Source organism: Tauraco erythrolophus, chromosome 1 (assembly GCF_009769465.1).
Source record: "Tauraco erythrolophus isolate bTauEry1 chromosome 1, bTauEry1.pri, whole genome shotgun sequence".
Lineage (NCBI taxonomy): Eukaryota > Metazoa > Chordata > Aves > Musophagiformes > Musophagidae > Tauraco > Tauraco erythrolophus.
This window is the reverse complement of record NC_141465.1, coordinates 117828737-117855215: the sequence shown is the minus strand read 5'-3', so window position 1 is coordinate 117855215 and position 26479 is coordinate 117828737. Positions and strand designations below refer to the sequence as shown.

At 40.5% G+C, this 26479-nt stretch overlaps 1 protein-coding gene across 1 annotated transcript; it reads left to right on the top strand.

Annotated features, from left to right (window-relative positions):
- On the top strand, positions 1-24846 carry ZC3H12C (zinc finger CCCH-type containing 12C). The gene is made up of 6 exons (XM_009977615.2): positions 1-24; positions 5431-6197; positions 18440-18579; positions 21417-21651; positions 22588-22694; positions 23450-24846. Exons 1-6 carry the CDS (start codon positions 1-3, stop codon positions 24844-24846), a joined length of 2670 nt encoding a protein of 889 aa, XP_009975917.1.
- The last annotated feature ends 1633 nt before the right edge of the window (positions 24847-26479 follow it).

Here is a 26479-nt window from a genome sequence, read left to right as displayed (position 1 = left end):
ATGTCTGTGTGTTTTCCAGCGAACGTAAGTATAGGGGCTTCTCTCTGCGGAAACGGGACGTTTCACCTTTCTGGTGTCGCGTTTGGACAACGTAGCTTGCGCGCGTGTCGGCTGAGGCTCACACGCTTTGGGTGTCTCTTGGAAAAAGAGGGAAGGAAAAATGGTTATGCCTGAAGACTAAGTGTATTAAAGAGCAATGACCTCACCCAGTTCGTTAACACTATTAGGGAGCCTCAAAAAGCATCAGTAATGGTGTATTTCCCAGAATTTGGAAACGGTAAGCAGTAGCCATCAACAGAACAAATTCTTCTCTAGCGCCCTGGGGAGAAGGGGAGGTTTCAACTTTCAAGTTATAGGTTATTTACCCCTTATTTTTGCAAATAAACTATTGTTTACTTTAATTTGTGGCTGGTAGAATAAGCTTTTAAGGAAGAAAAGAAATCAAACACCTTTTCCATTATACCGTACAATGGGTGAGATTTCCTGTGTTTGTGAAAATAGGAAGAGCTCCATTGTGGGCTATCTGAAGATACTGTAGTGCAAGATAGAGCATTAGGATGCTCTCAGATGGGAACATGCTCCAGTCAAAGGTTTTGTACTTTGAAAGCTGTTCATAAGTGTGTCAGATTTAGCCTGGCTGTTTTTATAAAGTTTCTAATCTTTTTTGTTTTATGTTTTGAGTTCAGATGTTAGGCTGAAGAACAAACACTGTATACTCCATGAGCCTGTGTTCCAAGGATCCTGTAAAGAAAAAACAAAACAAAACAAAGACCTCCATATATCAGTTGGGAGGGAAAGAGAGCATATAAAAGGGTTAAAAAGAGGTTTGCATTTCTACCACATGCCCTATTGTGTGAACATATGCATGAGTCTATTGAAAGTTTTCAGAAGATGGGCAGGCCACCAGTTGCTGGTCTCCTGCAGTTCCAGTAGACATCTGTTGCCCCAGAGCATTAACCAATCTGTTCAATGGGACATCCTTCCTTTGTTGGATAGAATGATGCAGACAACAGCACTCGCTGAAATACAATGGTAATTAAATACATAGAAACTACAGCAGTAGGTATTTATTACATATTCATTATTTTATTTGCATTGTTGCAGTATCTTTATCATTTGGATAACCGATACATTCTTTTCTTTTTTTCTTTTCTGATCGGCTCTGCACTTCTGTTCGTGACAAGTAATGACAGTGTTTCAACAAACTGCGATTTCAATATTTTTCATTTTGTGTTTAGAAGACTTAGGAGAAGTCTGCCTGTTGGAAAATATGCTGAACTGTTTCACTGTAGAATGTATCTTCATAAACTTTTGACAGTCTTTTGAGAATACACAATTTCTGTTGTACCGTGCCACATGACACACTATTTTGCGCCTTGTTATTTTCCTCTGTGTACTAAATTTGCATTGCATTGCTTTTCTTATGCTCAATTCTAAGTGGAAAATGTTCTGAACACGCATTAAAAGATTAGATGATCTACTTGCCCATATCCCTTTGAGAAATATTTCTGTTTTGTGTGAAAGTGAATTAATTGACTGATTATTCTTAATGGTTAGTGGAAAGCAGTGGTGACTTCTAAGAAATGGGAGAAGATTACGCTTCTACAATGTCGTAACACAGTGCTCATCTGGAGTATTACAGTTATACTTGATAAATGTCTTTGACTCAGTAATGCCATGTTTTAGGTTTTTAACAATGAACCTAGTGTGAGGTAGTGTAGTTTTAAACAGGCTATAGTTTAAAACTTACGTTGTCATCAGTATATCTAAATTGGAAGTTGACTGTTTTATTAACTTTTTCATAAATGCAAATTATGAAAATTACTCAGCTGTGGTGAGCATAACCAAAAGTTGAAGACTTTCTTGACAAGAATTTTTTGTCTGATTTTGGTTCGTTTGTTTGGCTCTCATTTGGGTCAGAATTCATAGCAGGTATTTTTCTTAGCTATATTGCATTATATCAATAAGAATAGTTTAAAATCTTATGTATGTAATGAGAGTTCCTGGTAAGTAAAGAGTGCAAGGAGTTCTTATCTGGTGTTACTCCATGGATAAATGTGACCTTTTCTGGTTTTCATCAGCTTCATTGTGCTGTATATAGATACGCTAGTGTTTGTTTGACATACAAATTCATTCAAATAGTCTGGCTGGCATGTCTCACTTCGCTAACCAAATCAAGATAAAATAATCAATTCCAGCAGCGTTCAGCAGTGACATCTGATTTTCATGGTTCTAATCAATGAATCTCATAAAAGACATCATGTTGGGAGCTCCAAAGTATAGCGTTCCTAAGAGATGCTGCTGACCGCAAATACGTGTACAAAGTTCACAGATGTCGTAAAAACTTGTCTGAAAAAAATTCAGTTTGCTTGCAGGTTTTAGGCCAAATGCCAGGAATAGTGTACTACTTCTGCAAAACTATTTCAGAAATCTTTAGCTTTGGATTTACAGTGTAAACATCCTTTGAACTACGCTTTTAAAACAATAGTATGGTGACTATATGCTATCTGTGGCAGATTTTAAAGCTGCTGCTGCTATTACTCTATTCTTTGAATAGTTTCTGGATAACAGTAGAGTTCTGTGCAAAAGAAGCAATTATATATTGGAGCAAGATGGAGATTGACAGGAGACTTAAAGCAGATAGATGTGAGGCTGATTATGTATACATTCCCAACAATGGGCAAAGCTCAGCTTACGGTCATTTTTCATAGGCAGTTGATGTGCAAATCATCTAAAGTATGTTTCATATAATGCCTGATCTTCAGACACATTCATATGCTAGTGACTTCTTTGAATCCCACTGGAGGGTGTTAGGATTGTAGTTGCTGTAAAGCACTTAAACTTCAAGGAAGAAGAGATTGGAGAATGACTTAAGTATTATTTTAACTAACGCTAAAAAAAAAAAAATCCTCTTTCTGGTCTGTGCACTTCGAGCTTTGTTTATTCCATGCTGTTAATATGCAGCCTCCTCTTCCCCCCCTTCCAAAAAAAACCCCTCCCTCTACTTTTAGTTCAATACTAAAATGACATTTCACAGTACACGGATTTAGGCAGTGACCCATTATCTCCCCGTATTCTGCGGCGGCGGTACATGAGCCAGCTCAACTTTTCAGTCCAGCTTAAAAATGTTGCCCATTAACTAGACTTCCTCGAGTCAGAGCAGATTGTGGGGTTGGTGGAACAATGATGTCGGGGCTTCCAGATCGGCTTGGCAGCTGCATTGTTCTCCAAGGGGAAACCAGACGCACTTAAGTCCCGCTCTCTTTCATGGGCTTTTGTTCATACCAAATTATTCTTTCGCTGTGCTAGTATTCATGATGGTATGTTAAAGGAGTGCATCCTAGCAACTAAAGGCTGGTTGCTAAGCAGCCTCGCTTCCAATAGGGGTTTCTTGTTTGAGATTTTTTTTTTTAATTTTTTTTTTTGGGTGTCAGTTCTGTGAAGGCCAGAGTGTTGGTTTTTTAACTGTATCCTTTTATTGGGATATTGTTGCGGTTTTGTTGCTAGCACTGGGCCATCCAGTGCATTACGTTAGTTAATAAATCACTCTGTGAAAAGGTTCATTTCCTAAATTGTCATTGTGTTTGATCTGTGGTGCTGCTTGAAATCCTGAAGCTTCGAGTGAAGAGAAAGTACTATTCCTTGATATGCTGCCTTGATATGCTGCCTTCTGACAAGACCAGATCGAAATAAAACTTTAGAGTATTTTCTTTCCTTGGGTTAAGGTGTTGAAGATGAAAGCTCTGCTGGTAGATGTTACCTATTTATTTATTTATTTGAACTAGAAATAGGTCAAGTAAGTTTTTGTGCCCCATAACCAGCAAGCACCACCACAGTGATGATGTCTTCGCACTCGGCACCTATAGAGTCTGCTTTTACTGAACCGCAGATTGGAATTTTAGGTCGATTCTCTCTAGCACTAAGCTTGGATGAATTTCTCTTGTGCGCACTCTCAGATCTTTATCCCTAGAAGAAGAAAGTACACCATATTTTTAAAATACTGGGTCATTCTTAAAAGCTAACCTGTAAGAGGATGGGAGAGTTAATGTACCTGCTGACAGATATATCTGTAATTTGTGTTAGTATAGATCAAGAGATTATATGTGACATAATGGTTTTTCTTGGTGTAAACTCCCTGATGAAATTTGTCTTGTACTGTATCTGTCAATTTCAAGTCAAGTTCTTTGCTTCTGTATCTTGCTTTTATGTTCTGCCTTGAAAGACAGAAGTGTGAAAGAACTCTGTTTCATACTCTTCCCTCAATGTAAATTCTTCTTTTTCATAGTAACCTTGCAGTACAATTGGTCCATATGGTCCATTTTTATCTATGAGAAAAAACTTACCTTTCACTTTCTTTGCTGAAGCAGTTAGTAAAGACTTGTGTTTGAAAGAACAAAATAAGGGGAAGAGGTGGCAATCTGCCTTCAAACGTAGATTGTGTAAGTAATCCATGTGATGGAATGGGTAGCTAACTTCTGTATAACTACTGTTAACACAAAATTCCTCCAGAAAAACTGATGTGGCAAGTGTATGAAGTCCAGAAAACTGCAGATTTTCTTCTTCTGTTCCTCCTACATGACTTCTATCTATATATTTAGTTTTGATTCAGCCAAAGGCTCGCACAAGTCTAGTCCAAGAGTTTAAATCAGCTTTTCATTTTGTTGCCTTGTTGGCTTGATGAATTGTCCGTTGCAATCTGTGCAAAGACTTCCATTGGCTTTATTGGCCATTAGATCAATCCCTGTCTCTAAATGTTGTATGTGTTAGTAATGCAGCACTCTGTTGAGAGCAATTAGTCTTTCTGGACTTAATTATCACTTTATAAGGGAATTCAGAAGTAGTTTGAGTGTATTCAGTTGAACTGATAGTGTATTTTAGGGCCAATAAGTTTTTATTTAATCATGTTTTCTGTTACTAATTCATGTTATGTTTTATGATGTTTTATATTTGCCTAATAAACCAAATAATCTAGTACTATGCTACTTTCTTTCTATTCTACAGAGAGTTGAAGGTGTTCAGTTTAAAAGCTTTTCTAGTACTTGTGTTTTATAGCTGCTTTCTTTTTTTTTCATTGTTACAGTACTCTCTTAAGCTAGAAGAAATATCTCGATTCCTTTAAATCGTGACAAGAGTTCTTTCTGTATGTTACAGTAGATAAATTTTTAGTGTTTGGTTTCCTATTCTTTCATAAACCCCTTTCTAGAAATGTTTAAGTAAAAGCATTTGGTACACTTAGAAAACAGATCATCAGTTGTTTATCCCCTTAACTGTGAATGTTTGTTAGGAAGAGTTTTTCCCAAAGAAAAATCTTTCATGTTTAAAAAAAGAAGTTGTATTTCTTTGCTGGGAGAGAAGTTCTGAGGAAGCAGCAAGAAAATGCAAAATGAGAAAGATATGTAATCAGTTGCAACATTTTTGTTCTCTCTTTAGGAATACAGAACGCTTTATATTCAGGAATACAAGAACAACAGCAAAGTGGAGTCAAGTACATGCAGCAGCTTCATGGGCTTGAAGGATCATCTGGGGCATGACTTAGGCCACCTTTATGCGGGGAGCACTGGCACACAAATAAATGCAATTGTACCTTGGTCAATGGCGGAGAAGCCAACTATGGATAAGGTTAATTCTAGGAAAGAAGATGTAGACAAGGAGGCATCTGAAGAGACTTCAGGAAGCTCCAGCTGTGACTCTGAAGAAAGCACAAATTCTGATAATGATTCAGAGAGACTGAATAATTCTGCATCAGAATCACATTTATTGCCTAAGACTCACCGACAGCTGTACCGATCTCCTTGCTTAGAGCCTCATATACTAAAAAGAAATGAAATCTTGCAAGACTTTAGCATAGAAGAGGCTCAGATAGTACCTAAGGAAGTCAAAAAGCCCCCTGATGTGATGAAAGAATATCAAACCAAACTGGAGTTTGCACTTAAGTTGGGTTACTCTGAAGAGCAGGTTCAACTTGTACTAAATAAACTTGGTACTGATGCTTTAATAAATGATATTTTGGGAGAACTTGTCAAACTTGGGAATAAAACTGAGACTGATCAGACTGTAACTAATGCTAACACTGGTATAACGTGTGAAGCGTCTTCCATAGAATCTCAGAGGTCAGAGTCTCCACTGCAGGAGGATGTGACAGAGGACGGTGACAACCTGAGGCCAATAGTTATTGATGGCAGCAATGTTGCAATGAGGTATGTGACCATGAAGCTTTTACTTTTGTGTTTAAATGGAAACAGATGACCTTGTCCCATTCAAGCACTGATGTTTGGTGTAATTGCCTAAAACCTTATGCAGGTTCTCTCACAAGCGTCTTCATTCACCATGCAGTATGCCAATCTTGTAATCAGGCCAGAGATCTGTGAGAGTTCAGTGGTTTGTACTCACTGTTAGAACAACCGTAGATTATTGCAAATCTCCCTGTCTAGGCAGCTATCAAATCTCTCCTTCCCACTGCCAGTCTACTACTTCATTAACTTTTGGTATACTTAATAAACCTTCAGTAGGCCTCCTTGTTATGGGCAATTCTGTATCCAGTTACGTACAGGAGGTTAAAGCAAATGTAAGATTCCTTAAGATTATAAAAACAGTGATTTAGAAGTAGATGGCTTAATGGATACTTCTCCTTGTAGGCTATTTTACGGTAACTGGTCTGTCTGTAAAATTTCAGTCTTGGTTATCAGATTTGGAGTTAGGTTTTATTGCCATTAATTCCTGAGATTACTATGCTTTAGACTTTCAATTCCATGCTGACAGATAACACGTTTACCTACATAGAGCATTCACCCTTCCTGACCCCAGTCATCTAGGTGCATAGCAAGAAACTTGTCTGTGGAGAGACTGGAGGTTCATGCTTCATCAGTGACTGAAGAGAGAAGGAAACGGCAAAGAGAGAGATGATGAGAGTTGTGGGGATTTATGGCTAGATAAATGTTGAAATGACAAATTGAGTAGTAGCTAATCAGGTAACTCATAAGGATTATCTGATTACTAGCACCGTGGTTGATAAGGTCAATTTTAGTCTTCTGATGACTTGATGTGGTTTTCATTAGCTTAGTAATAAAAGTTCATGCAAGACATTTCTGGGCTAAAGGCCTGGGGTTTTTTAGCTCCTAATCAAGTCAAGTACCTTTAAATGAGGCTTTTTAAAATGAAGTTTAAATGCAGCTCTTATCTACACCAATAGGATAGTTTTTATTTATTTAATTAGATGTGTTAGCCCATAAAGCAAGGATATTACTTCTTTGTAAGTGGGGTATTCCTGTGGGTTCTTTCTAACTGATGTGTCATTCCTAATTTTTTTGTTCAACTTGAGCTGTAAAAGAAGTATGTCCAGTTGAACAAACACTGTTCTGGTACTCAACCAAGAAGTTATCCAGAGACTTCTCAAATGGATTTGGATTGTATTTCATGTAAATCTAAAACACTTGTGTAAGTGTTAGCTAGTTAGCACAGCTCAGATTTGGTGGGTGAACTTAGGTTCAACTTCTCCCACAAACTGCACTGAACACATTCCAGAAGTAGCTCCACATCAGTCACTTTTCCTTAATGTATATTCAGCTATTAGCAGAAATATTTAAGACCTGCCTTCCTATGCTCAGTTTACTTTCTTGACCACCTACATAAAATGAGCCAAACGTGAATGCATGCTATGCATGCTACAGGGCCTTAAAACAGATTAAATCTATTAATATAACAGTCTTTATCCAAGAATTGAATTAACAGATCTTTACTTGTTTTCTACCAAATTTATTCATAGAATCTTTCAGTTTGGAAGAAACCTCTGGAGATCTTCTAGTCCGATCCCCTGCACAGAGCAGTGTCAATTCAAGGCCATGTCAAGTTGGGTTTTGAATGTCTCCAAGGATGAAGACTAGTGATATTCTCTGGGCTAGTGTTTGAATGCCCTCACTGTAAAAAGTTTTCTTTTTTTAAGTTTAAACATTTCTTGTGTTCCAGTTTGTGCCCATTGCCTCTTGTCCTGTCACTGGACACCAGTAAGAAGTCAGTTTCTGTCCACTTTATGCTCTCCCATCGGATATTTATACACATGATTAGATCCTCTTGAGACTTCTCTTCTTCAGTCTCAGCTCTCTCAGCCTCTTCTCGTATCCAGGTGCTCCAGTCCCTTGATTAACATTGTTGTCCTTCACTGGACTCTCTCCAGTGTTGTCCTTATCTGTTTTATACTGGAGAGCCCAAAATTGAACTCTGTGCTCCAGGTGTGTCTCATCAAGGCTGAGAAGAGGGGAAGGATCACCTCCCTTGACCTGCTGGCAGCTCTTTTCCTATGCAGCCAAGGAGGCTGTTGGCCTTCTGTGCTGCAAGTGCACATTGCTGGCTCTTGTTCAGCTTGGTGTTCACCAGAACCCCAAGGTCCTTCTCTTCAGAGTTGCTTTCCAGTTGGTTGGCTCCCAGCCTATACTGATGCCTGGTGTTAGTCTTCCCTAGGTGCAGGATTAGTATTTCCCTCTGTTGAACTTGCTGAGGCACTTGTTGGCCCATTTCTCTACGCTGCCAGGGTCCCTCTGAATGGCAGTCCACCCATCTGATGTACTCCTCCCAGTTATGCGTCCTCTCCAGACTTGCTGAGGGTGCACTCTGTCCCATTATCTAGGTTTTTAACAAAGATGTTAAGCAATGCTTGCCTCAGTATCAGTCCCTGGGATACTGACTGGCCTCCAGCTGGACTTCATGCCACTCATCATAACCCCTTGAGTGCAGCAGTTCAGCCAGATTTTCTGTCCGCCTCTCTGTCCCCTTATCTTGCCCATACTTCACTAGTTTGCCAGTGAGCATGTTATAAGAGACAGTGTCAAAAGCTTTGTTAAAGCCACAGTAAACAGCGTCCACGGCTTTCCTCATCCACTGACCGAGTCATGTCACCATAGAAGACTATGAGGTTGGTCAAACATATTTCCTCTTCATAAGTCCATGCTGACTGTTCCAAATCGCCTTCACCCAATCTGCACAATTTGTTAGGAAAAGGCTTCCAGGAGAATTTGCTCCGTCTTCACAGGGATCAAGGTGAGGCTGACCAGTCTTTCCCTGAATTATCCTTCTTGCCTTCCTTGAACATTGAAGGGATATTTGCTCTCTTCTAGTCTTCAGGAACATTCCCAGTCACCTCAGCCTTTCAAAGATTACCAAGAGTGGCCTCACAATGTCATCAGCCAGCTCCCTCATCACCCTTGAGTGCATACCGTCAGAGCACAGCAGCTTGGGAATGTCCTGTTTCAGTGTTCCTTAACCTCTGCTGAGGGAAAGTCTTGTCCTGTCACCTTTGCCCAACTTCCTGCACATCAGGGTAGATGAAGTTAAGCTTTACAGAGATGATCCTTGAAAATCAACCAGCTCTCCTGTGCCACCACTCTTCTCTCCAGGATGATACTGCATGGGATTCTCCTGAACTGCCCAAGCCTGCTCTCCTGAAGTCCGGGGTTTTTGCCTTGCTCTTTCTTCACAGTGAATTCCATCACTCATGGTCACTGCAGCCAAGGCTGCTGCGACCTTCACATCTCTGACCAGTTCTTCCATGTTTGTAAGTATGAGGTCCAGCAAGTTTCCTTGTTGGATCCTCAATCACCCCTGTTAAGATGTTATCATCAGTGCACTCCAGAAACTTCCTTGGTTGCTCATGCCTTGCTGTGTTGGCCAGCCTATCGGCAAAGACGCTTTTGCTCTGCTTTTGGTCAGCCAGTTGGTGAAGATGCTTTTGTTCTGCTTTGTCAAGTGGATCCCACCTTTTCCTAGAAATCAGTTCTTGATTATGAAAGCTGGTCCCATGTTTGTAAAAGATGAGTCCCTGTTGCTGACATCAGCTGTGCAACCAGTTGCTTACCAGCAGGATCTGTGCCCTTCAAGAAAATAGGTGATAGTAAATAAGCACTTTAAATTTGTGGATGCCCCATCCCTGGAGATGTTCAAGGCCACGTTGGATGAGGCTTTGAGCAAACTGGTGTAGTGGAGGGTGTCCCTGCCCATGGCAGGGGGGTTGGAACTAGACGATCTTTAATATCCCTTCCAACCCAAACTATTTTATGATTCTATGAAATACTAAGGAAAGATTTCAGCTTTTACATGTAAAAGAACAATGGTCAAAGCAGCAGGGGAGAAACAGGAATTCACCTGCAGTTCAGACAGCCTTGTTCAAATCTCTGCATCTAAATGTCCAGGGTCCTGTTATGAATAACTAACCTATAAATTGGCACAGTCTATTCTTTTCTTTTCTCTTTTCTTTTCCAAGCTGTGGCCAACGAGCTCACATTGGATTTGCTACAGGGAAATGGGCCTGTGTCTTAAGCAAGACTAAATAGTTTTTCAAGAGATATTCTTAAGAGCTCTCTCATATGTTCTCACAGAAATAGGTAGACTGTGGTCTACGTTCTTAGTCACACATTGTTGTAATGCACATACTTTGTGATACCATTTACTATTAAAATTATTCTACATAAGAACTACTGGTTTTCCTTTAGAGGATGCATTTGATGGGTGAGGGAAGAGTTTTGTGGAGAAGGTTGAGTTGAGTGATGTCCAGTAATACAAGTAGGATGAGACAATTGTCCTCTTCTGGAAGGATCAAACACTGCTGCCCTGCCTTGACTAATCAAGGATGCAGTTTCACAAAACATCTGATGAACAACACAGAGTGACCTACCTTCAGCCTTGCTTCTAGCTCACTGCTGGAGGTGCTTTCCTACCTACATCTCATCTTGTCACTGCACAGCTGCAAAATGAGTTGATTCAGCTTCCTAATTCAAAAGAAAAAAAAGAAAAATCAGAAAGGATTATTTTTCAATTAGACCTGTAAATGAAACCCAGTGTTTTTGTGGTTGGGAGAACAGCTACATCTGACACAAAGGAGGAAGGATGTGTCGTCTTATGTGACTGGATGTTCATGTTTGTGTAGCTGGTTGCATCTAGTCAGCTGATGATGGGAGGATTTGTGGGTTCCTTGAGGACAGCACAGAACAAGGTTTGGGCCAGGATAACTTTTTCTGGCCAGCCAGAGGCAGCATGTGTGCTGGTCTAGTCTGCTGACTACTCCTGTTCCAGACAAGCTGCTTTAGCAAACTGTAGTTAAAAAACAAAAAACAAAAAACCCACACCTTCTCAAATTTTCTGCTTTTTGATAATGCTTGGAAAGCTTTTCTTATACTTTGAAATGGCATTGCCTGTTGTTTGCACCTTAAAACAGTTGATCAGATGCATCTTGTGTATTTCAAATTTTAAGTTCCAATATTGACTAAAGAATATGAATTAGTTAAAATTTTTAAAACCAAAGCAAACGCTCTCTTTCAATTGAATAGCAGAAAGGTGGCTTTTGCAGGCTATGACTTGAAGAATCGCCATTTAGTTTCTATGGGATGCTTCAAATCAGGTCTTGTTCTTTTGTTATTCTAGCTTTCATGGTGTTGACTTAATCCTTTTCCAGAAGAGGAAAGATGACTACACGTTTAAGCCTAACACACACAAAGTCTTTTGTTAGAACACACTTACAGATGAGACTGATTTTTCTATGTGTGTGTGTTTGTGTAAACTTAGAATCAGGGCTGAATAGCAAGTTAGACGAACCTCTAGAGCAGCTGTGGAGCTCTAGATAAACGCTTCCAACAGCTGAGAGTAAGGCTGGACTAAGGGATAGGACCCGGCATTCTGTCATGCCATACCTGAGCAGTGGCCTGTGTTGGCTTTCCGGAGAACCCTGTAGCTCTAACCCCGCTTCATAAGGCGGGAGCGGTTTTTTTGCATGTAGATGATGATGTTGTAAGGCAAAATCATCGTTTAGAACCTTGGTGCACATGAGTAAGAAAGGCATTTGTCCAGTGACATAAAAGTGCACTCAGACCTTATGTAGTGTAAACTGCACAGCATAGACACTAGAGAGAGAACACATTCCAATCATTAGTAGTTCTGTATCCCTGTGTGATGATATTTAAGCTACCCTAAATTTTCCCTTTACATAACAGAGGTAGACCAAAGAAGGTGCTCTGTGCCCATCTAGTAACAGCAGATTGTCAGCTCTTCACTCCTATACCTGTCTGTTCTTAGACCTGCTCTTCATGCATCCCTGGCTTCCTCAGCTGAGCCTCCACAGTCTGGAATGAAGGGGAGAAGGTCTTGTTTCTCCATGAGGCAGCAGAGACAAGGTTTTGAGGTTCTCTTTTGCCCCTTCGTTTAAAGACTTCCCTTTACTGCTGAGATTGAGAGGGAGTTCCATCTGAAGAGAGAAATACACTGCAGCACATTTGTACAGTCCTTTTCCTTTGCTTGTCCTTTTCAAGGGCAAGCTTGGGATGCTGAAAATTGCCTAAAATTCCGTATTGCTGTGATACTTCTCTTTGCTGCACTCGAAGTCAGGCTTTTTGCCACCGAGAAGTAAGGAATAAGGAACAGAGTTGTTAGTTACAAACACAATAGGAAAATTTTGACTGTTTTCTTCATGCGCTTCTGTCCCATATTTGTTAGTTTTCCCAGACTACCGCCTTCAGACTCTCTTTGCTAACAGAGAAAAGAGTAAGTTTCAAATTTTATATAAATCTCCATAAAACTTTACTTTGAAAACATACAGGCAGAAAAGAAGTCTGCTGTGCTTACCGGGAGAGCAGCATGAAGACAATATTTTTTATTTGTGAGAGGAAGGTGCTGATTTGGGGGTTTTGTTTTTTGATTAAATGCACTCCCGCTTAAGACAGTTACACAGTTTTCTTACAGCCTTCATGCCCAGCCATCCTTCCAGCTGTGGATGTTCTAGGTGCTTGGTGGCATCAGAACCGTACACCCAGGCCTGACTGATGTGACAGACCCCAGTGCCATTCAGGAGTCGCATTCAGCTGGAGGAAGCGTGAGATACCTAAAGGTGCCTAAACCAGCATTAGACATCTCTGTTAGAGACATTAGGCAACTGGGTCTTGTCCCCGTGCATTAATCATGAGGCATGCCATTTGGCCATAGTGAAAGGTTCACTGATACCCTGTCTACATAGAAGTTTTTCCACAATTGCAAATTGTGTCAACCAAAGGATGGTTTGGTTGTCTCATCTATGCCAGATGTAGTTTTCATCTGGCAATTTAATTGTGTATGTGTTTTAATAAGCTAACAAATTAGCTGCATTAGTCTCTTCGCAGATTGTGTATTGCTGAGCTTGGTAGACGTGATGGTACATTGGTACCTTCACTGTCTGATGAATTCAGACATTCATCTTTTCAGTGGCACTGACCATCTAATGCAGCATTTTCCTTGTAGCCTGACTTTTTTCTTAGGTTATATTGAGAAGTCACTTTAAGGAATAGACAAAAATATTTTTCCAACAAGTGACAATCATGTGGGTAGGAGCTTGTCACTGGCAGCTTTGAGTATAACTTCTCTTCCAACCTCTGACTGCTGTGTGTGACTCTTGCTCGGTCAGACACCCGCATGCATGGCTGGCTGGCAGCCGCGCTTGCCGTACTCCATAGAGCACCTGGCATTGGAAGCCCTACAGATGAAAGATGTTTTGAAAGATATTACAGCTTCCAAGGCTTTTTTTCCTTCAAAGACCTCAAAGTGTTGCAGTAATTTGCCATGGGCTAATGGAAAAAAAAAATTTGGGACCTATTTCCTCCGCTTTATGTCGGCACGAAAATATATTTATAAGGAAGAAATGCAGGACTGATAGAAAGCCTGGGTTACTGAGAAGTGCTTTGGGATAAATTATTTCTGTGATCAGGAAATTAGTAGAGCTTTTTACAAAAAAAAAAAAAAAAAGAAAAAAAAGAAAAAAAAAAAGAAAAAAGGAGGGGGAGATGGTATAAGGCTAGTGACAAAACTAGGCTGCCAGCCTAATGAGTCACATGTTGGAAATTCTTACTTCTCTATGCTATGGACTGAGCACTGTTTTCCTCTTGTGACATAATAATAGAAGAAAACAGTTTGGTAGCTCTCTAAATTTGCCAGGCAGATCTGTGTTTTAGTTTTGTTCTTCTTGCTTTTAATCAATATGCTTTGACATGGGAAGTACCTTGATTAGTCTAAATTTCAATTGTATAAAAACCTGTATGTGCATTGCAACAGACATTAGTGTAGACCTAAGCTTTAATGTCTCTTGTCATCAATGTGTATGTTTTCTGTAGCTTTCAAAATCTGAGAGCTCCGTGTTGGTTTGAATATTGCATTAGAGCACACTAGAAGTCTTGCAACTGTTGTAAGTAGTCAGCGTTTTAGGATTGTATATCACCGCTCTTTTCAAGGCATTCACTTGAAAATCTAGTTTGAGGGCTGGGAAGGTAACAGTGAAAATGAAAATGTTCTCATCAGATGTTTTATGACTTTCTACTAGCTCTCCTAGCCTAGAAAATGATTGTTTTTTGCTCAGGAAGTGTTATGCTACTTCTTTTTCATTTGAACATAAAACCACAGCTATCCACAGGCTAAATATAATAGTGGTGATATAAAGAATCATTCAAGCATGGTATAAAAGAGAAATAGATACTTCTTAAGGAATATACTTTATCTTCCTTTAGCTGAGAGTGGTAGATGAAACTTAGTTCTCAAGCAGAACCAAAGCAGCATACACCAGTGTTTCAGCCAGAGCTACAGCTGTCATCTTGACTGCTCTGAGCTTTCACGTACTTGTAATAATTGGGAAGAGATTTTTAAAAGAAAGTTTCTTGGCAAAGAAATACAAACATTTCTCTTCTTTTTTACAACTAATTAGAATGGAAAAAGTTGGAAGCAGTAGCATGATTTCAGTCCTTTCACCATATGATGTACCATAAAGCTGATGAAGCACAAAGATCACAAAAAGCAGAGCATCAAATCTGCATGACAACAAAACAGAAGAAAAGAACAAATTTTAATTGCACATCTCTTTCACAGACTTTCTTACTAATCATTTAAATTTCTTGGAATTTGTATCCATTCGAATACCAGCTTAGGCATGTGTCTGAAAAGGAGCGGAAAAAAAGTGAAGATTTATACGAGCTGTAAATCCACTTGCTCAGCAATGCAGAAAAGCTAGTATGCATTGTAATGCACTTCCCATTTCTGTTTCGTAGAGTTTAAGTATATTTAAAATTTATGTTCTGGATGAAAGAATTTTAAGAGTCTGTATTAGGCAAGAGAAAACTAAGGAGCTCAACTGCCTGGTCCTCCCTCTGCCTTTAAAAGTGTGGCTTGAATTCAAAACTGAGAGAAAGTGAGAGGCAAGAATGTCCATTTCTTTCAGAGAGACCAGGATTTCATTCCAGAAATTATTTCTCAGACTTACGGGAAGAAACATACTGTTACTAAAATATAGTCTAACAAAACGCTTGTTCACTGTCGGGAGTGAAAAGTGGTTTTATCTATTTGAAACCATGGAGATTGTTTAGAGTAATAACAGTACAGTGATTTCACTGGAATTTGGTAGCTGGAACAAGCCCTTCCCGACTGTTTTAAAATGGATTGCAATATGTTTGTGGTTGCACATGACCTTCTGGTAGCATGAGCAGTAACTTCTTGTATCAGGCTTTGCAAAGGAGGCTTACGGCTGCCCACTGGGTACTGAATGCACCCGAGTGTCCTGATTTTGTGTTGTCGAGGGGAGAAGTAATTAGACTTGCCACAGCTGGAAACACTGTTGGACATTTTTCCAGTGCACATGCATGCATGTGCATTTTAAATGTGACATATCTGTGTGTGGTTTGGTTTCCTGTTCCTGGGAAGTTATGAAATACATGAAGATACTCCCCTTTCAGCCAAACAAGCACAAGAATAATTGTATAGTATAAAGCAGTGCCTAGAAAAAATATTGCTGTGTGTTTTATTATTACAGTGTTATTACAATGTAATAGTGTATTACATGATATTACTATTCAAAGCAGGGAATGCATTATTGCAGAGAGCTATAACCATAGCTAAACAGGATATTGAGATACACAGATGTCTTGCTTGTGCCAATGTTCCTAGTATGACCCTGTAGGCACAGAACATGGACTTAAACTATCCTTGGAGTACTCTGTGCCAGCTAAAATCTACAAACTTTTATTATTATAGCTGGCAACAATTGCAGTATCCTGGTATATGATTATGTTTCCAGATCCTGTCTCCAGCATCATTAGAAGTAGTACAGTTCCTTGATTAAATCAGTAGTGGGCTCTTTTTTTCCTCTTTTTTTTTTTTTTTCTTTCTTTCTTTTTTGATTTTGTTTGAGGTCTCTGACCTTCAATTCAGCCTCTGCTGAGGATGATGCTTTGTGAGAGGTGTTAGCCATGACTCATTCTCTCATGACACCTAGACTGGGTGAACCTGTACACCACCTCCTTCACAGGCTTCTAGAATCTGAACATTGTTTCAGAATTCTTCTCACTTTCACTGTGGCACTTCATCCATTGCACAATTACTCAAGCTCCCTCAAAGTAGCAAGGAAGGTACAGCAGTGCTATGTTTTAGAAAGCTGGAAATAGTAGGTAATTTAAAGTGGTCATACTAAAAAAAAAAAATCTTTCCGATGTTTTTATTTACCTCAAAATATGCAAGTAGGAGAAACTTTTAGGATCCCAGTGTCTATCCATCATGATATCATCCCATTCACAAATCACTCTGTAGTGAAAGAATGGTCTTTTACCTTTCTGGAAAGCAGATTGTGGCACATCTGCTGTACATGACAAGCCAGCCAAGTGAAAGGTAACAGCCTGCTGCTATGCCCTGGGATTTCTTTTACTACGTAGAGCTGTGGGATTGGGAGAGGCCTCAGAAAAGTTGCTCGTCTCCTCCTGTGCGTGGAGAACCCAGACTGGCCCCAGAGGAGCCATCTGACTTCTTCTGCAGAGCGCCTCATGAGGAGATCCCAAAATCCGTGGGCAGACTGTCCCATTGATCAGTTAGAAAGCTTTTTCTAACATATTGCTTAGCTATTCCTTATGCTAATTAAGGACTTTTCTGTTCTTACTTAGTGGAATGGTGGGTTGGTCATGGCTGGCATCCGGGCACCCACCCAGTTGGGTGCTTGCTCCCTCCACCAGCAGAATGAAGCAACAAACAGGAGGAACAGGAGCCAAAAAACTCATGGGTCAAAATAATGATAGGGAAATTGCTCACCAAGTACTGTTGCATGCCAAACAGACTCAGCTTGGGGAATTTAACTTAATTCGTAGCCAGTTAACATAAATATTTAATTACTGGTTCAGGTATTAGGAAACAAAAAAGACAAATATTCAGATACTTAGAGGAAAAACATCTATCCTCTCCTTTTCCCAGGCCCACTTCATTCCAGACACCTCTCCTTTCTCTTGTCACGGCCTGTGCTTCACAGGCTGCAGTCCCTCCGGGGATGCACCTGCTCCTTCCTCTGCCTTCTCTGGCCTTGGTGTTCCTTTGTTCCCGTCTCCTCTGTTGTGGAGCTGACTGGAGCCAGGCACGCCTGGCACTGGGCAGCCCCTGTCCTCTTCTCACAGAGGCCACCCTGCAGCCCCCAGCTACCAAAACTTTTCCACGGACACCCGATGGTTGATTGCTGTCCTCGATTTTAATTACCTCCCGTATATTGAAGATTGTTTTGTTCCTCCACAGGCTGCCTTTTTTCTCCAGATTAACTAAATGTGCTTCCTTCAGCCTTTCACCATAGGTCTTGTTTCACTTTCTTTGGGATTCTTTCCAGTTCCTCTGTGTCTTTTGTAATACGTCCTGCCCGAAACTGGATGTAGAATTTGGCTGAGGACTCATCTGCCTTTAGAAAATGACATAATTGCGTCTCTTGCCCTAACTCAGACAGTTATTGCACAACAGACGCACATCTTTTGTTTTGCCTGTGTCTGATCGGTTTCTGCTGAACTGTCTCTCCACGGCTTTTTTAATACGTAATTAATTTCTCCTTCTGAAGTGCAGCACTAAGCAAATTCTTAGTTTTACAATGTTGATTTTGGACAGTCTCTCCAGTTTGCCTCATCTGTCCTGCAGAGTGCTTGACACCCTCCTGGGCTTGGAGTCCTTCTCCTCTCTTTCCCTCTTCGGATGGGACCTCACAGAGCTCCTGCAGCAGGGATCTACTGTCTCGTCTCCTGCCGCCATGCATGTGGGTGCTCAGTACTCATCTGCCAGTGTTTCCTAAACACGTTGCACTCTTCCACGTTGGTATTTCAGGCCTCCTGCTTTTCCTCATCAAGTCTCCATGGTGCCTGTTATACCCCGTACTTTTGGTTGGGCAATGAGGATTTTTAACACTCCCTAGTTACATTTTTTCTTACTCGTCAAATCTGTGTACGGATGCTAAAAACGTTCAGCAGATTCAGTATCCCTCTCCTACACCATTTTGCAAATGATGGCAGTGTTTGGGCAGGGCTCAGACTGGCTCCCAGTTGCCTTTAGACATCACAGTGCAAGTGAAGAGCGTGGCTTTGAGATATGTGTTTTGCTGTGCTCCATTTACGGTCAGAGAAAAGCAAAGCATTGTAATAAGGAATTTTAATGTGTGTTTCAGCCATGGGAACAAAGAAGTATTTTCTTGTCGAGGAATCAAGTTGGCGGTAGACTGGTTTTTGGAAAGAGGCCACAAGGATGTTACGGTGTTTGTGCCAGCATGGAGGAAAGAACAGTCGAGACCTGATGCTCTTATCACAGGTAAGCTCTGTTCCACCTTCACTGATTTGTTTGATGCTTTGCACAGCACGAGTGCTACTGCTCAGATGAACAAATCTTTAGAAATGAAAGACTGTAATAGAAGGTATCTTTGATGTAGTAACTTCATTGCGATCTTCAGGAAGGTAAAAGACAAAGCAGTGCCCTCTTCCAAGTCCTCCTTTTTCAGCTCACCTGATGAATTTTCCATTAACGTTGCTACTTATGTCTTGAAGAATGCAATGGCCGTTTTTTAAATCTGTTACACCCTTGTAGCATTGGCAGTGAAGAGGTCTGAAGTTAGTGATTCACTGGGGGATCTTTCTTGTGGTGAGCAGATTGTGCCAGGCTGGGCTGTCTGCCGGTCACCTGCGGTGAGTCACTGCCCGCGCCTGGGGGTACAGGAATTATCCTGACAGAAAGGGAACTGCTCCTTTTCAGCGTTACTATTAACAAGTGAGACAGCTTTTGAAAAATCTTAATTTTGAATGTGTTTATGTAGAAAAAAATTTCATGTGGATGCATTTATTTCTTGATCAAACTAATGGACTCTGTGTGAAGCCTGGAGAGTCGTCCTCCCTCTGCTCTAAAGTTGAAGACGAGGAGAATTTGGGGTTAAAAAAAGGCCTAGAATTTAGCAGACAGAGGGGACTGGGTTTTTTAGGGGAGGATGTTTGGTGTTTTTTTTTAAATGCGGCTACCTTTAAAGGAGGGGAAGCTTTTGAGAGTAGTAGCTATGGCTTCTGAAATAATATGGAAACATATTTTGATTACCACATGCATTTTCAAATAGCTAGAAAGATCTTCACAACACTTCATTTCATTTACTTGATTGCTACTAGAATATGTCATGTTGATGCAAGAAAAAGTTTGTAAAGCTCCTGTTCTCCCTCCATCACAGGCAGTGTGAAGCCTTTCTCTTGAAGCCTTTCTCTTTCATTATACTAGTGTTTAAGGTATGAGAAGTGCGTTCGCTAAGTGATAAAGATTTGGCTATTCAGAAATAAATTGAGACATCTGCTAGCGCTGTGGATAGGGCTAAAAGCCCCAAAAGGAGTTTCAAGAAAGTAGCAAGACTTAGAATTTGACCAGTTGTCTAGCAATGAAAAAATCAGTTTGCCATGTTGTCATCATGGGCCCTGAAAATGGGAGGAATATCAAAGCAGGTTATTGTATCTTCTGTAAAATAGAGGTTCTTCAGTTTTCTTACCAGGATGCAGGGAGCCTCTTTGCTACCAGTCGTGTGAAATACGTTGTGCTGACACTCCATTTCCAGAGATACGCACCTTTGCGGCTGTCTGGAATTTTGAAAAAGTCTTAGATGACTAACGTGAGGATGGTTCTAGACTGTCAGCATTCATGAGAGGCTTCTCGGACTAAACAACAGCTGCATCTTTCTTATTATTCCCTGCCTAACATCACATGGCAGATATTTTTTTCTTTCTTAGTAGGGGAAAAAAAAATGACCTTCCATCGCACTCTTGTTCATCATTTACCACATGGTGGGGTGGGGGAGTGAATACAAAAAGGTTGGATTTCATTTAAAATCTTGTGGTTTTTCTACTAAGCAGATAAATGCTTGTATCAAATATATTGCTTATATAGAATATTAATGCTGTATTTCTTTCTGTTGGAGTCTTTTTTTTCCCTAGATGGAACATGTTCCCTGTCAAGTCTCTTGTGCTACAAAACAGTTGAGTTATTTGAAATCTAAACCATTATTCAGAGCTGTGACTCATGCTCACTGCTCAAGCATCTTCTGCTGCTTTAAATGTTGCCTAGCTTCTGGTTTATTTTTTCATAGCTTGTCTGAGGAGAGTGATAGCTAGGAGAATCGACACAAGGGGTACGTGCTCCAGTGCTAGGTGCACTGGTGCTACATCCAGAATCTTAGTTCAGACCAACCTCCTTAGGCCATCTTTCAAAGCTCCTCGGGATCTCCAGGTCCCACACAGAGAAACAGGAGATTGTTTTGGATTGATTGACAGACTGTGTAGGACAAGAAGGAATTAAATAAAACGTTAAACACACTTATTTAGCAGGATTAAAGAGAAATCTGTTTGGATTTGTAAGACTTTGTGTATAAAACTAAATCCTTCAAGGGAAGATATGTTCTGAACTATTGCTGGAGGTAAAATAAACAAATAAAAACCATATTTGCTCTTGGTTACAAGATGACATCAAACATCTTTTTAGGGGATGCTGTTAGCAACTGTTGAGAGCCTGAGTGTTTGTACAGAATGTGGGTTTTCCAGTCCTTGTGGGTACTAGTAGTAACCTCTTCTCTTGAGGAGCAGAAAATTCTACAAGGCAATCCCATAAATGTGAGCTACTGGAATTACTTCAAAATCCATCTCTGCTGGGTACCACAAAGGACCTGTCTTTACCAAGGAGCTCAGTTATTGGAAACCCTTGGCTCTACTTGAGTGTAGCCCTCCTATTCACCGAAACGTTCAGTAAGATTTGAGATTTTCCTTTTCCCCCTCCTCAACCAGAGGAGTTTTTCACAGGGATTTTGATAAGTAGTGTTTCTTTTAACCATGGCAACATGAACAAGGTCCCTCCCCTGTGTTGGTCTTAGAGAAATTGTGTGGAGCAGGTGGTTTTGATTTGTTTTTGGGGTTTTTTGAAAGTATTGCTAGTCGACTGTTGACTGTAACTTCAAATGTCATATATCAGACAGCTTCTGCTGGACTATAACCATTTAAGACATATTTAATCCTAAATGCTTGGATTTTCTTTCTCAAATCTAATGCCTTTGGAGATTAAACAAACATCTTTTCTTTCTTTCTTTCTTTCTTTCTTTTTCTTTTTTAACTTTTGACTCTTATTCCTTGTAGACCAAGAAATCTTACGTAAATTAGAAAAGGAGAAGATTCTTGTGTTCACGCCGTCCCGCCGAGTGCAAGGGAGAAGGGTGGTGTGCTACGATGACCGATTTATAGTGAAGCTGGCCTTTGAGTCAGATGGCATCATTGTTTCTAATGATAACTACAGGGATCTAGCTAATGAAAAGCCTGAATGGAAGAAGTTCATAGATGAACGCTTGCTGATGTATTCATTTGTTAATGACAAGTAAGTCATCCTGTCTTCATACGTGCCACTAAAATAATTGAGGAGAGGACAGTTTGAAGACTTGTATGAATTTCATATCTTGCACCCAAATCATTAGGAAATACATGTAGGAAAACAGGGGGAATAGTCAATCATAGGTATGGTCTTCTGATTAAAAATACTTGAACTCGTTTTTTTGCTAGAGCTTTTTTGTAACAATATCTTTGTATCTTTTTATGCTATTTTTTTCCTCTTTTGGTGTATGCCAATGCATATTTTGTATTTGGTGTATGCTATGGTGTAATATTCCAATTCTCTTGACATACTGAGCCAGCATTTTTGAGTGCCTGTGGTTAGACTCCTAAATCCTAGAGTCACAGAAAAACCCATGATGGAATGAACCCAGGAAGTCTGTAGTTCAACTGTCTGCTTAGATCCATCCATGGTATCTTCATACCTCAGCATACGGATCAACTGCAGTTACTACTGATGGCTTCTTGTAGTGGGAGGAGCTCAGTACTCTGCCAAGCAGACATTTGTATGTGCGTGCCTAAATACTGATGCAAGAGCCCTAGACAATCAGCACAGTTTTGCAAAGTTAGCTGTGGCATTTTACAGTACAATTACTGCCTGTATTGCTGCCCTTGTTTTGGTTTAGGAATGGGTTCTGTGCAGCCCTGTTTTCCCACAGAGCAGTCAGCTGAGCTAGACTAAAAGTGTCTGAAGCAGACCAGGGGTGGCCACACAGTCTTATCTCTCTAGGACTTATCTCTCAGGCAGTACCTGCAGCAGAAAGGGGGCCTTTCAAAACAGCTCTCAAAGTACCCAGGCTTAAAAATGTCGAATGTGGCAGGTTATGGTGTAGGGGACAGTCATGAGGTTCTTGGTCATTGCATGAGGAATATGGAAAGGCTTATCTGCTTCCATAATATCTTTTATGGCTTTTTTGCTTTATAGATTTATGCCTCCTGATGATCCCCTGGGCCGCCATGGTCCAAGTCTGGACAATTTTCTTCGGAAGAAGCCTATTGTGCCGGAACATAAGAAGCAACCATGTCCATATGGTAATTTGGTTTAACTCATTAGTTTTTTGTGCTGCTGGGACTGGGGACCAAGCTTCTGCTTTAACACTGCCAAAAATAAAAGCTTTTAAACATTTAAAAGAAGTTTTTACATTGTTATCATAGTCTGAGGATCTTTGAGATGCTGAGCTGATGGTGGAAACGGAAGTGATTTTTTTCATGTGCTATTTAGAGAACATTTTTATCTACTAGTCGAACTAAAGGAGCAACTTTATTAATCACTGGCAGGAATAGATCCAAAACAGCACCTAAATTCTGCAGGCTCCAGAAAGCTCTTTTCTAATGTGCTTTGGTCATAAAATAGCTAAGTTTTTTTTCTAGAAAATTGATTGAGCTCTGTAAAGTTTAGCTACTGAGCGTTCCTACAGGCACACCACCATCTTGTCTGAGCTGAATGTCTGCTGTGGGACTTTCACATTAAGTTTCCCACCTGTATATCTCCTTGGCCCAATACGGTGAGTGTGTACAGACACGCTGACAGTGTCATGTCCAGCTCAAAATGTGACTGCTAGTGTTGGTCTGTGTTCCTAGAGCACTAGCTGCAGCATGTTACCACTGCCTCTTTTTTCCCATAATACAAGAGAGGAGATCTAGATCTCACCCTGTGTCTCACAAAACCATTTGCAAGATCTGTCAAATTATCAGTAAAACTTTAGATGAGGGGCATTTCCGTTGTTTGATGCTTAACAGATTTTGGGTCAAGTTTTTTTTTTATCTGATCATGTTTGTATTGATAGGGAAGAAATGTACCTATGGACACAAATGCAAATACTATCATCCAGAAAGAGGAAATCAGCCTCAGCGATCTGTAGCTGATGAACTTCGTGCCATGTCTAGAAGCACAGCTGCCAAAACTACAAGCGAAGGAGGACTGGTAAAAAGCAATAGCGTTCCCTGTAGCACTAAAAATGATGGCACTTCTGAGCTGAAGCGTGCTGCTCCAAAGAGGCAATCGGATCCTAGTATAAGGACTCAAGTCTATCAAGACTTGGAGGAAAAGCTTCCCACCAAAAACAAACTGGAAACCAGGTCTGTACCTTCTTTAGTTAGTATACCAAGTTCCTCTGCTGCAAAATCCCAAAGTACTGCACCTTTAACTAACGGCCTTCCATCCGGAGTTCACTTCCCACCTCAGGATCAAAGACCACAGGGACAGTATCCTACAGTGATGATGGCAACCAAAAATCACGGAACACCAATGCCTTATGACCAGTATCCAAAATGTGAGTCTCCTGTGGATGTAGGGTATTACTCTATGCTGAGTGCGTATTCAAATCTAAGTATATCTGGTCCACGTAGTCCTGAAAGGCGCTTCTCCTTGGACACAGATTATAGGATTAGCTCTGTGGCTTCCGACTGCAGCAGCGAAGGGAGCGTTAGCTGTGGCAGTAGTGATTCCTACGTGGGTTACAGCGATCGCTCTTACGTGAGTTCGCCTGACCCACAGCTAGAGGAGAACTTGAAGTGCCAACATATGCACCCCCATGGCCGCCTTAACACTCAGCCCTTCCTGCAGAGCTACCACGAGCCTCTCACACGAGTGCAAAGCTATAGTCACGAAGAACCAAAGCATCACCACAAACCTCCAGTTCCGTACATGGCTGTGCATCTGCAGCATCCAGCGGTCGGTGCTCGTTCTAGTTGTCCAAACGACTACCCTGCATCTCAGAGTTCGTCACACTCCAAGACCATGCACCTGGGGAGAGCCCTCGTGTCCACCAGAATAGACAGCATTTCGGACTCGCGTTTATATGATAATTCTCCACTAAGACACAGAAAGCCTTATTCTGGCCAAGATGGGCTTGGAAGTTGGGATAGGCAGAGTTACGGGATGGATGCGTATGGCTACCGGCAGACCTACTCCTTGCCGAGCAACCCCACGCAGCCATGTTATGAGCAGTTTGCCTTCCAAAGCTTGCCTGAACAGCAGGACCAGACCTGGCGCGTACCTTACTGCGGAATCCCTCAAGACCCTCCAAGGCACCAAGACACCCGGGAGAAGGTTTACATAAATCTCTGCAACATCTTCCCCCCTGATCTTGTGAGGATTGTTATGAAGAAGAACCCTCACGTGACGGACGCTCAGCAGCTCGCTGCAGCCATCTTAGTGGAAAAATCTCAGTTAGGTTATTGAGAGATGATGCATCTTTGTGGTGTCCAGTAGTTTTCAGCTCAGCTCTAATGCTGAGGGAGGTTTGCTACAATAGCATTTGGGATCTCCTTCTCAGCAAGGAGGTTATATAGTAATCCGTTTATGTGAAATACATGGAGTCTGTATGTATAGCCCCATGCATCAGAAGTACCAGATATGTTTTGTGTTCTAGTTTGAAAATTTTTAAATGGCTATTTTCACAGCTGGAGAATGTTCCAGTTTAAATTAATATATATATATCTATACATATATATAAAAAAAAAAATCTGTGGTCTCTGGTTATAATCTTTGGTGCATCAGGGGTTTATATGCAGCACTTTCTATCCTTGTTACATGTCGTTGGGATTTTTGTTTTCGTTTTTTAACTTGCTGGATGTTTCTCCTTGGGCTGCGTGGTATTAAAACAACCTGCGGAAAGAGGATTTTGCTACTTTTGGCAGGCGATTTTCAAGCCAAGTTTTTGAACTTTTTACACCACCATAAGTATGTATGTATGTTTGTTTGTTTGTTTGTTTTTGTGAGCTTTTTTTGTGCTATAATCATCTATTTATAGGAAACAAAGATTTACTACAGCACTGACTTCATTTTTTAAACAAAAAATTAAGTTACCAGGTAATGGTGAAATGGGTAACAATATATTAGTAATTTATAGTACGGCACTTTGCTTTGCTTTCTTTGTTTCGTTTAAATAGTTACATGTTTTGTTGATGCAGTCAATTAGTAAGATCAGATGCAATCAGAGGAGGAAACAAAAAATTTTTTTTTTTTAATTAATTTATGGATAACGTAAAAGCCTTATTGCCTGATTTTCAAAGGTGCTGAGAATTCGCGTCCCCCGTTGAACCTAGCAGAAGCTGCAGATGCTTAGAACCTCCCCCAGCCAGGCCACCCTGAGTGTTGTTACCCAGCTCTGTGTATTCTGGTCAGTAGACGGGTGCCTGAGACCATAGGGTCCCGTTTAGTTGGTTTATGTGTTTTTTCTTTGTATTGCTGCACAAGTGTACCAGATAAAATACGCTTTTCATAAAATATTTACCTGTTTTTAAATGGATTTAATTATCTCAATGCAAGTTTTGTATTTAAGATACTGTTTGATTTTTCTTGCTATTTATCGAGGCTGGCCTGAAAAGGTTTTGTGTGTTGAGGATATGCAACATTTCTTAACTGCACTATGGCAATGATATAGTAGCTCAGAATAATAACTTAAACTTTTTTTTGTTTCTTTCTGTTTTGGTTGGGGAGGGGAGGGTTGCGGGGAGAGAAGATACGTACGTGTTCCTGAAGTTAGGTTTTGGCCTGTTGCGTCATGAAGGCCTGATTCTTGCCACAAACAGTGTAGTTTTAGAAACAGACAAACCAAGTCTGTTTTAGTGTTAGTAAGGGATATTTCTGGTTTTAAGTCATGGGTTTTACTAGCACCTCGTAAGCTTTTTTTTTTTACGTATATATATAATAGAAATAGTTTTTGCAATTGATGTCAGATGTACTTACGTGGCATAGTTGCCGAGAGTTTTAGGTTTCCATCCATTGTAACAATGTTCAGTGTTAAAAAAAAAAAATCACTAGTTTACACTATAACTGCTGATAATTTTGGTACACTTGCTGAAATTTAAAG

What these genes read in the sequence shown, in the direction of transcription:
- ZC3H12C (XM_009977615.2), top strand. Translation starts at nt 1, where the DNA reads ATGTCTGTGTGTTTTCCAGCGAAC. An exon ending in CTGTGTGTTTTCCAGCGAAC is followed by an intron (nt 25 to 5,430) that starts GTAAGTATAGGG and finishes TTCTCTCTTTAG; the next exon opens with GAATACAGAACGCTTTATAT. An exon ending in GAAGCAACCATGTCCATATG is followed by an intron (nt 22,695 to 23,449) that starts GTAATTTGGTTT and finishes TTGTATTGATAG; the next exon opens with GGAAGAAATGTACCTATGGA.